Source organism: Phaseolus vulgaris, chromosome 4 (genome assembly GCF_000499845.2).
Source record: "Phaseolus vulgaris cultivar G19833 chromosome 4, P. vulgaris v2.0, whole genome shotgun sequence".
NCBI lineage: Eukaryota > Viridiplantae > Streptophyta > Magnoliopsida > Fabales > Fabaceae > Phaseolus > Phaseolus vulgaris.
In genome coordinates, this window is record NC_023756.2 from 18983668 (window position 1) to 18994546 (window position 10879).

At 34.7% G+C, this 10879-nt stretch overlaps 1 protein-coding gene across 2 annotated transcripts; it reads left to right on the forward strand.

The window, feature by feature from the left end:
- Positions 1-5844: 5844 nt before the first annotated feature.
- Positions 5845-8817, forward strand: LOC137837387 (cell division cycle 20.2, cofactor of APC complex-like). 2 transcript variants are annotated; one of them, XM_068646362.1, is made up of 6 exons: positions 5845-6160; positions 6701-6776; positions 6837-6973; positions 7368-7637; positions 7732-8313; positions 8408-8817. In XM_068646362.1, exons 1-6 carry the CDS (start codon positions 6062-6064, stop codon positions 8549-8551), a joined length of 1308 nt encoding a protein of 435 aa, XP_068502463.1. In that variant the 5' UTR covers positions 5845-6061; the 3' UTR covers positions 8552-8817. The 2 variants fall into 2 exon arrangements, with proteins under 2 accessions (XP_068502463.1, XP_068502462.1); XM_068646361.1 differs by having other exon boundaries at positions 6701-6973.
- The last annotated feature ends 2062 nt before the right edge of the window (positions 8818-10879 follow it).

A 10879-nucleotide genomic window follows, 5' to 3' on the forward strand; every position in this document is an offset into this window, starting at 1 on the left:
CTTCTTTAACAAATATTGCAGTGTTATTTGGTAGTGTTAGCATTCCGTATACAACTCTCAATTTTGGACTGGTTGTGATTGGAATATTCCCTTATCTTTACAACAGATGCCTCATTGTTTTTAATCATATCATGGTTAGGAGGAACAAGATATTCCTAATTGGATTCTAGATGAGTCTGGTTGTTTCACTCTTAAATTGGCTAGGACTTTTTTCTTGGAAAAGGAGTTCCCTGTGGTTGGGGTAAATTCATTTGGTCTTCATATATTATGCCTTCCAAAACTCTAGTACTCTGGAAATTTTTTCATAGGCGGCTTCCTACAGATCAACATATTCAGAATAAAGGTTTGCATATATGTTCTATATGTACACTTTGTGAAAAGGACGAGGAATCTATTTAACTTTTATTTTTTGAATGTTCTAGTGCTTTGCATATTTGGAGTTGGGTTTGACATATTTTTCTTACTTCTCATTTTTTTAATAAGGATGACCTTCTTCCTTTGGTTAAATTGATTAAGCTTGCTGTGATAACTTTGTCTATTTGGATGATATGGCGTATGAGGAATTATGCTAGATTTCAGGATAAGATTGATGTTTCTAGGGATATTTCGATAATTAAAGATTTAATTTGTCTAGTGGAAATTCGTCTAAAGCTTCAATGAAGAATGATATGTTGGATTCCAACGTGATTAAGTTTTTTGGTATTAATACTCATACTGGTAAAGTTCTTCGTCCTCTTTCTGTTAGATTGGAGTTCCCCTCACCAGGTTGGGTTAAAATTAACATCGATGGGGCTGCTAGGGGATATCCTGGTCTTGCTACTTGTGGAGGTATTTTTCATGGGAGTATGAGGGAGTTTATTGGTGCTTTCTTTGCGTTTCTTGAAGTTCAGACTGTTATGGTTGCTGAGTTTTATGAAGTTATACATGCTATGGAGGAAGATCAAAAGATGAGACTTACTAATGTATGGCTAGAATGTGATCATACTTAGATTTGTGCCGTATTTAATGCAATGACTAATGTTCCGTGGATGCTTCATAATCGACAGAATAATTGTCTTAATTATTGTGGGAGAATCAGGTTTAGGGTTACAAATATTTTTTGTGAATAGAATGCATGTGCTGATAAGTTGACTAATTTATGATTTATTCATAAAGAGTCATTTCATTGGTTTAATAGACTCTCATATAGTTTGTTCTTAGAATTCTTTATGAATAAGTATAATCTACCTATATATCGTTTTTTGTTAATATATGTGTTTTGGTCTAGTTCCCCATATTTTTGTTTGTGTTTTCTCTTTTTTAATAATATTTTTTGTTAATATTTTTGTTAGATTTGTGCCTATTTAATGCAATGACTAATGTTCCGTGGATGCTTCATAATCGACAGAATAATTGTCTTAATTATTGTGGGAGAATCAGGTTTAGGGTTACAAATATTTTTTGTGAATAGAATGCATGTGCTGATAAGTTGACTAATTTACGATTTATTCATAGAGAGTCATTTCATTGGTTTAATAGACTCTCATATAGTTTTTTTAAATAAAAGCTTTCTTGTTAGGTATCACTATGCCACTTAAGATCTCAGCTAGGCTGACACCTCAAGTAACAACAATCATTTACCATCACATAAAAAAAAAATATTATTAAACAAAAGAAAAAAGAAAAGAAAAAAAAAATACAAAAATACGGGGGGACTAGACCAAAACCCATATGTTAACAAAAACGATACATAGGTAGACTATACCTATTCATAAAGAATTTTAAGAACAGACAAGGTGGAAGCCTATTATACCAAAGAAAAGGTTCTCTATGAAAAAATCCTAAATTAGCCAACTTATCAGCACACGCATTTCCTTCACGAAAAATATGAGTAACTGTAAACCTAATTTTCCCACAGTAATTAAGACAAGCATTCCACTGATTACGAAGCATCCAAGGAACATTTGTCCTAGCAGTAAACGCAGCACAAACCAAAGCAGAATCACATTCCAGCCAGACATTAGTAAGCCCCATCTTTTGAGCTTCCTCCATAGCATGTATAACCCCATAAAACTCAGCAACCAGAGCAGTCTGAACTTCAAGAAACGCAGAAAAAGCTCCAATAAATTCCCCCATACTCCCACGAAAAATACCTCCGCAAGTAGCAAGACCAGGATATCCCCTAGCAGCCCCATCAGTGTTAATTTTTACCCAGCCTGGTGAAGGAAACTCCCATCTAACAGGAAGAGGACGTAGAACTTTACCAGTACGAGTGTTAATACCAAAAAACTTTAGCACATTGAAATCAAACATATCATTCTTCATTGAAGCTTTAGACGAATTACCCACTAGACAAGTTAAGTCTTTAATAACCAAAATAGCCCTAGAAACCTCAATCTTATCCTGAAAACGAGCATAATTCCTCATACGCCATATCATCCAAATAGAAAAAGTTATCACAACTAGCTTAATTAATTTAACCAACGGACTACCATCACTCTTAATAAAAGAAAGAAGATCATCCTTATTAGAGAAATGATAAGTAGGAAAAATGTGTTGAACCCAACTCCAAATACGCAAAGCATTAGCACATTCAAAAAATAAATGTTGAATAGATTCCTCGTGCTTTTCACAAAGCGTACACATAGAACAAATATGCAAACCTTTATTTTGAATATGCTGATCTGTAGGAAGCCGCCCATGAAAAACTTTCCAAAGGACAAGAGTTTTGGAAGGCGGAATATATGAAGACCAAATAAATTTACCCCAACCACAAGAAACCCCTGGATCCAAGAAAAAAGTCCTAGCTGATTTAAGAGTGAGACGACCAGACTCATCTAGAATCCAATTAGGAATATCCTGTACCGCCCTAACCATTATATGACTAAAAAGATGAGGCATCTGTTGTAAAGACAATGGAATACTCCAATCACTACCTGTCCAAAACAGAGAGACTGTATTCGGAATACTAGCACCATCAGATAATCCTGCAATATTTGCTAAAGAAGAAGTAGCACACCATTTATCATTCCAAAAATTAATAAGAGAACCTGTACCAACAGTCCAAGAAGTATAATCAAGTATAGTAGAATAAAACTGCTTAATTCCAGGCCAAAGAGATGACGATCTATAAACCATTTGAAACTCATATTTTGATTTAAGGACCCTAGCTTTCAAGAGCAGAGACCAAGGCTTGTTGCTATAAGCAAAGTTCCAAGCAAGCTTAAGAAGATAAGCATTATTTTCATGGTGAAGGTTAATAATTTTCAAACCTCCATTCTCAAGGGGAGAACAAATCGTATCCCATTTAACAGTAGCTATACCTTTTTTCAGAATATCACCAGTCCAGATAAAATTTCGACACCACTGTTCAACTTGCTTAAGAAGAGAAACAAGCCATTTATACAAATTAAAACTATAAGCTAGAAGACCCGTAATCACCGTATTGACCAACTGAACTCGACCCATCATGCTAAGAGATTTACCTTTCCAAGAAGCTAGCTTCAATTTGACTTTATCAGCCAAAGGTTGAAGAAAACGACCCCTTGGAGCACCAACAAAGATAGGCACTCCTAAATAAGTGAAAGGCAAACAACCATGACTACAAGAAAGAATACGCTGAATTTTGGTGACAAATCTTGTAGAATTATCCATGGTGAAAAAACTACTCTTAGAATTATTAACATATTGACCAGAGAAATCACCATATGTTTTAAGAAAATTTCTCAAATTTCTAAGAGACTTAGTATCCGCCCTACAGAAAATAAAAATGTCATCCGCATATAAAATATGAGAGGGAGTGAGAAAACCTTGTGGACTAGCCATATGTAGAATCTTCTTATCATTCACAAGCTTTGAGAGACCTCTACTAAGAACTGCCTCTGCAAGACAAAAAAGTATAGGAGACAAAGGATCACCTTGTCTAACACCTCTACTACAAGGAAAAAAACCCACCAAACTACCATTTATTCTGATAGAAAGCATAGCTGAACAGAGAATAGTATTAATCCAACCGACAAACGAGGGGTGAAAACCAAAGCGTGACAAAATTGATAGTAAAAATTTCCAACTTAGAGTGTCAAAAGCTTTGTGAATATCAACTTTGTAAGCCACATTGCCTCCGTGAACCTTTTTAGAAAGCAAGTTAATAGCTTCAGAAGCAATACTAATACAATCTTGAATCTGTCTGCCCTGCACAAACCCATACTGATTAGGAGAAATAATTCTGGCAGCCACAAGAGCAAGCCGATCTGCCAAAATCTTGGAAATAATCTTAAATTTAAAATTAGCAACAGCAATCGGCCTGTAATCTTTAATAGATTCAGCACCCTGAATCTTAGGAATAAGAGATACCACATTACTGTTCATTCCAGGGAGAACCCAGTTTTGTTTAAAAAACTGTTGGACTGCATTACAAACATCTGTCCCAATAATATCCCAACAAGAATGATAAAAAACACCACCAAAGCCATCAGGACCTGGAGCACTATTACCATTAAGGTTAAAAACAACATTCTTGATCTCCAAAAAATCAGGACATTTAAGAAACATCATATTCTCCTCAGAGGAAACCAGCTCACGAATATAAGTACCAATAAAATCTTCCATATTGTTTGCATCCTGATCATGAGAAATAGACTCGGCATAAAGAGTTTTATAAAAGTCCAAAATATGTTCCTCAATGAGTGTAGGATCCTCAGTAACAACATTATCAATTCGTAGACGATGAATCCCACTAAAATTATTCCTCCTCTTGACCACAGCATGGAAAAAAGCAGTATTTCTATCCCCATCTTTAAACCAAAGCATTTTAGTCATTTCTTTCCAAAACAAATATTGACAGTGAAGAGCCTGATCAAGCTCCTCTTTAGCGATCCTTTCTTGACAGAGAAGTCCATCAATATCAGACATACTAGCAGTCTCTAAATTTTGTTGAATACCAAGCAGAAGACCCTGTTTAAGAAGAACTGCATTGTGAACATTACCAAAAGAATTTTTATTCCTGTCACGTAGCTCAACTTTCAACCTTTTTAACTTATGATGTAAAATAAACATAGGACAACCAACAACCTTATTAGCCCAAGAATCATGAATAAGCTTCATACATGAAGCGTCTTGAAGCCACATAGAAAAGAAACGAAAATTGCTAACCTTCTTCAAAGAATTACTATATAGTTTGTTCTTAGAATTCTTTATGAATAAGTATAATCTACCTATATATCGTTTTTTGTTAAAGTATGTGTTTTGGTCTAGTTCCCCATATTTTTGTTTGTGTTTTCTCTTTTTTAATAATATTTTTTCAGGTGAGACAGTGATAGTTGTTACTTGAGATGTCAGCCTAGCTAAAATGTCAAATTGTATAATGACACCTAACTTTTATAAAAAAAAATGTATTTGATTTTTTGTCCCCATTTAGTAGCTATTTTTTATTTCATGGTATGATGCAATGTAGACATGAAAATGTTTTGTGTTTTTGTAAATTACAAATAACAATAATTTTATTATTTGGAGGATAAAATCAAATATCTTTCTTCATTTTATAATTTTTTTAATAAAATTTAACTAACGATTAAAATATGCATTAAAAATAACATGTTAAACAGTATGTTAATATTATATTCGGTTTAACAATCTCTGACAAAAAAAAAAGTGTAGAAAAAGACTGAGTATTGGCTACTGTAGGCGATTTGTCAATTCTAAACAAAGAGTAATTTAGTAAATAAATATTACAACGGCTATTTCACGAATAAAGGAAAAAATAGTTGTTTCTACGTAATCTCCCGTAACATAATTTGCAAAACCCAAATTCTCATTTACCTATCAAAATTTCTACTATATATACATATAATCCCCCTCAATTTAATTATCTTAATCATTCAAATCTCTCTCTATTTGCTTCAAAATTCATCACAGGACTCTCCAAACTCTTTCATTCTGTTAAATTTTACTCATCAATTCTATTAGATTGTGCTTTGTCTAAAGATTTTTGCAGGGTTCTTTTTATGCTTTATTTTCCTTTTCTTTCTCTATTTTCCATATTGTTTCCTTTTCTTTTTTTGTCTTTGTTTTTGTTTTCCTAACAATGGAAACAGGATTCTTTAATTCTTCTCCAATCATCAAAACCCGATCACGCTACCCTCTTCAGCAGCAATTTATTCACAGAAAGAATTCCAAAGAAAATGTAAGAAAATAATTTTGATGTCTTTCTTCATGATTGTGGAATTTGTGTGTGTAGCTTCCACGATTACTCCGCAAACAGAGTTTCAAATGTGAAATGAGGTTTTAAATGATGATACTCATTTCGTGTTTAATCTTTTTGTAATACATTAGATGGTTGCATTCTACTCATAACAACTCTTTATTTATCTTTCTGATTTTCTTTATGAAAAACTAGTGTTTGATTCTTTTGTGTTTGTTCTTTTGTCACTGTGAATAGAGGTTTTTAGTGATGATCATTTGGTGGTTAACTATATAATTCGGTGGTTAAATAAATATATACATTATAAATATTTACTTCTCTTTCTGAATTTATATATTGAAAAAGGTATTTGATTCTTCTGCGTTCGTTTTGATAGGTTCTTATTGATAATTATTTGGTATTCAATCTATATAGTTCATGGTTAAATAAATCTACACATGGTAAATCTTTTAGTGACGATCATTTGTTTATGAAAGTGTTTGATTCTGTTGTGTTTTTTTCTTTTTCTTTGAACATCATCAGTTGGACAGATTCATACCAAATAGGTCGGCAATGGACTTTGATTATGCTCACTGCATGCTTACTGAGAGGAACAAAGGTAAGGAAAATCCAATTGCTAGTTCCCCATCTAGAGAGGCTTACAGGAAGCAGCTTGCAGAATCTTTAAACTTGAACCGGACCAGAATTCTTGCCTTCAAGAACAAGCCACCAGAGCGACATGACTTGATCCCTTCTCAGTTCTCCACTCTTATCCAGGATAATAAACCAGCCAAGCCCAGACGAGTTATTCCTCAGGTGCACTACTTGGATCTATTAGCATCCTTTACTTAATATTGTTCCTCAATTTATAATTGAAGGTTTGATTATCTCTACTAAGTTGTCTATGAAGCTGTGTAAAATTTTCAAATTTAAAGCAAAAGCTACTTTTTATCACTTTTTAGTCAAACTGAGGTTTGGGGCTAACATCAATTTTATCTAGCAATAACAAAATATCTATATGTTTTCTTTATAAAATCAAGTTTGACTCTTGTCACAATCAACTCTCATTATTTTCACCATAAAACCCAACACACTCTAAGTGGATTTTTTTTCAATTCAAGTGGGTCCGAGTTGTAACCTTAATTGATTGAGTTTGGTGGTAAACCATTATTCAACATTTTGTGCTAATTTATTTGTTGGTTATCATCAGACTTCCGAGAAGACTTTGGATGCTCCAGATCTTCTTGATGACTATTATCTGAATTTACTAGACTGGGGAAGTAGAAATGTTCTTGCAATTGCTCTTGGAAACACAGTGTACTTGTGGAATGAAACAAACCGTTCTACCTCAGAACTTGTCACAGTTGATGATGAAGATGGCCCTGTCACATCCGTTAGCTGGGCTCCTGATGGACAGCATATTGCTGTTGGTTTGAACAACTCTGAAGTGCAACTATGGGATACAGCTTCGTATATACAGGTTTATGATCTTAAGAAAAAGCTCTATAATAAATTAGTAACGTTATTCTTGTTTGTTTCTACTTTACTAATGCTATTGTTGTTTGCTTTTGCAGTTGAGAACTTTGAGAGGGGGGCACAGGCAGCGAGTTGGGTCTTTGGCATGGAACAATCACATACTCACAACTGGGGGGATGGATGGTATAATTGTCAACAACGACGTAAGAGTTAGATCGCATATTGTTGACACCTACAGAGGGCATTCGCAAGAGGTTTGTGGGCTGAAATGGTCAGCTTCTGGATCGCAGTTAGCCAGTGGAGGGAATGACAATCTACTTTATATATGGGACAGAGCTAGAGCTTCTTCTAATAGGGAAACACAGTGGCTTCACAGGCTTGAAGATCACGCATCTGCTGTTAAAGCCATTGCTTGGTGCCCCTTCCAAGCAAATTTGGTAGCTTCTGGTGGAGGCAGTGGCGATCAGTGCATCAAGTTTTGGAATACTCACACAGGTGCATGCTTGAACTCAGTTGACACTGGTTCTCAGGTGACTTCTTTGCTTTGGAACAAGAATGAGAGGGAGTTGCTCAGCTCTCATGGTCATGCCGGAAATCAGTTAACACTTTGGAAATATCCTTCAATGGTCAAGATGGCAGAGCTCACCGGTCATACTTCAAGAGTTCTTTCCATGACTCAAGTAATTTAGTTTTTTATTTTCTTGAGTAGAAACCTCATCAGATTGTCAATTTTGAGATTTTCCTGATTTGTGTTGTAATGTCATCTTTCTGCAGAGTCCTGAAGGTTGCACTGTAGCATCAGCAGCGGCAGATGAAACATTGAGGTTGTGGAATGTGTTTGGAGGCCCAGAGAAAGCAGCTAAAGCTAAACCAAGAGCTAGAACTGAGCCATTTGGGCATGTGAATGGTTTACGATAGAGATCCAACATTTGTTACCACGGCTACCACTAAACCTATTAATAGCTGCTGCAAATACATTTAATTATGTAATTTCTATCATCTGCAACATTTTGTTGTATCAATATAATCAAAAAAATCATGGGATCAGGGAAAAGTAATTACAGTAGATAGAGGCAGTAAACAGAGAGAATGGAGTGTTGTGAAATTTATGGGGACTTCTTGTAAATATTGTAACACTGTTAGATGTAAACCATAACTTTTATCATTATTTCTAGTAAGACTCACCAACTACTGTGCACATTTGACATTCTTTTAAAAGAAATATATACATAATTATAACATTGAATATAAAGACAAGAAATTGATGTGGATACATAACAGTTCTTTAATTTTGATGCATGTGTTTGACCTTGTGATTCTCTTCTAGGAGGCATCTCTAGCTTCTTCTTTTTTATCAAATGTAGTTTTGGCTAAGAACACCTCATTGTGGTCTTGAGATTAGACTTTGGGAATATCATTTCTATTTTCAAATTCTTTGTAAATAAATATTAAGATGATTTTGCAGGTAATATTGTACACAACTTTGCATATTTGTTGCTAAGATCATGAAGCATTTTAGTTATTGAAATGATAGTGCAGAAAAGGGTTATATATGTAGTAAAATAGAACGAGAGAGATGTGATTTTGAAGAGGATGAAATCCCTCTTTATATAGGAAGAGGAATCAAAGGCTTTTTCCATCTCCATAACTGATTTCAATTTGCTGTTGCAACTAATTTGTTTTTGTTGCACGTTCATAACTGCATTTAGTTTGTTGTTGCACGTTCAAAATTGAATTGACCAAGCAATGGGAGTTCACAAACCACTTTTTTGTTTTCTTTGGCAATATCTATTTTCTGTTTTACAACAATCCCCACATATTGCAAAAGATAAAGATAAAGAAAGAAAGAAAAAAAAATGGGTTAATCTAAGATGTAATGCATCAAATCTGGTATAACAAGCTATATGAACCAGTCTTAGATTGATGAACGTAACACATAGTGTAGTTGGTATAGCAAGCTATATGAACCAAGACACTTAGTATGTGTTAGAGGTTTATCAATCACAATGCACCCCCACATTACTTGTTGTTATCGCTGTGTTGCGCTACAAGGCCATGCGCGTGCCCGGTATTCATGAGTGCTATAAAGATCTTGCCAAGATCTCATGCAAGCGGCCCCACTTGACACTCATGTAGGTGATTTCATCAAATGTATGCTGCAAATCATACACCACCCATAAGGGATATGAAAATTATTAAAACTTTGTAAATCATTAAAACTCTTTTACCTCTGAATTTTAACCACAAAGTTTATCCTCTCGATAATGCAATATCTAGCACTTTCACACACACCATAGGAATGGACAAAATTGATTTAAAATCAATATTAGTGCTAGCAGAACTAACAAGTGACTTGTTTTTACCCATATGAACCTTATTCATGGGATCTCCAATCACAAAGGTTGGGTTTCCATCACTTGTTTGTTTGCAAGTTGCTTAAGTGCCATTCCCCTTGATGTTTCTAAAATCATTTTTCTCCCTAGGGGTTTTGTCAGAGGATCTGCCAAATTTCGTTCTGACTTGACATAGTCAATAGAAATCGTTCCACTCTTTAACAGCTGTTTCACCAAATTATGTCTCAATTGTATATGTCTATTCTTTCCATTGTAGCTTTTATTTTTAGTTATAGCTGTAGCCGATTGGCAATCACAATGCATTGATACAGATGGGGTTGGTTTCATTCCTAAAGGAATGTTTGCTAAGAAGTTTTTCAACCACTTAGCTTCACTACCAGCCATTTCTAGAGTAACAAACTCAGATTCCATTGTTGATCTTGCAATAATAGTTTGCTTGGCTGACCTCCATGTAATTGCAACACCTCCAAGTGTAAATACATAACCACTAGTGGACTTTGTCTCATCTGAATCAGAGATCCAGTTAGCATCACTGTACCCTTCTAGCACAACGGGAAATCCACTATATTCAATGGCATAATCCATTGAACCTCTCAAATATTTCATGAGTCTCGCAAGTGCATCCCAATGATCCTGACTAGGACATTGAGTGTATCTACTCAATCTACCTACTACATAAGCAATATCTAGTCTAGAAAAGCTCATTAAATGCAATAAGCTCCCAATTATCTGGGCATACTGAGTTTGAGAAATAGATTCTCCTCTGTTCTTCTTTAATTTAGAGTTAACATCATAAGGGGTACTCACTGACTTAAAGTCACAGTAACCAAACTTCTTAAGAAGTTTCTCAGTGTATTTTTCTTGGGATAGTAATATACTATCTCCCTTCCTT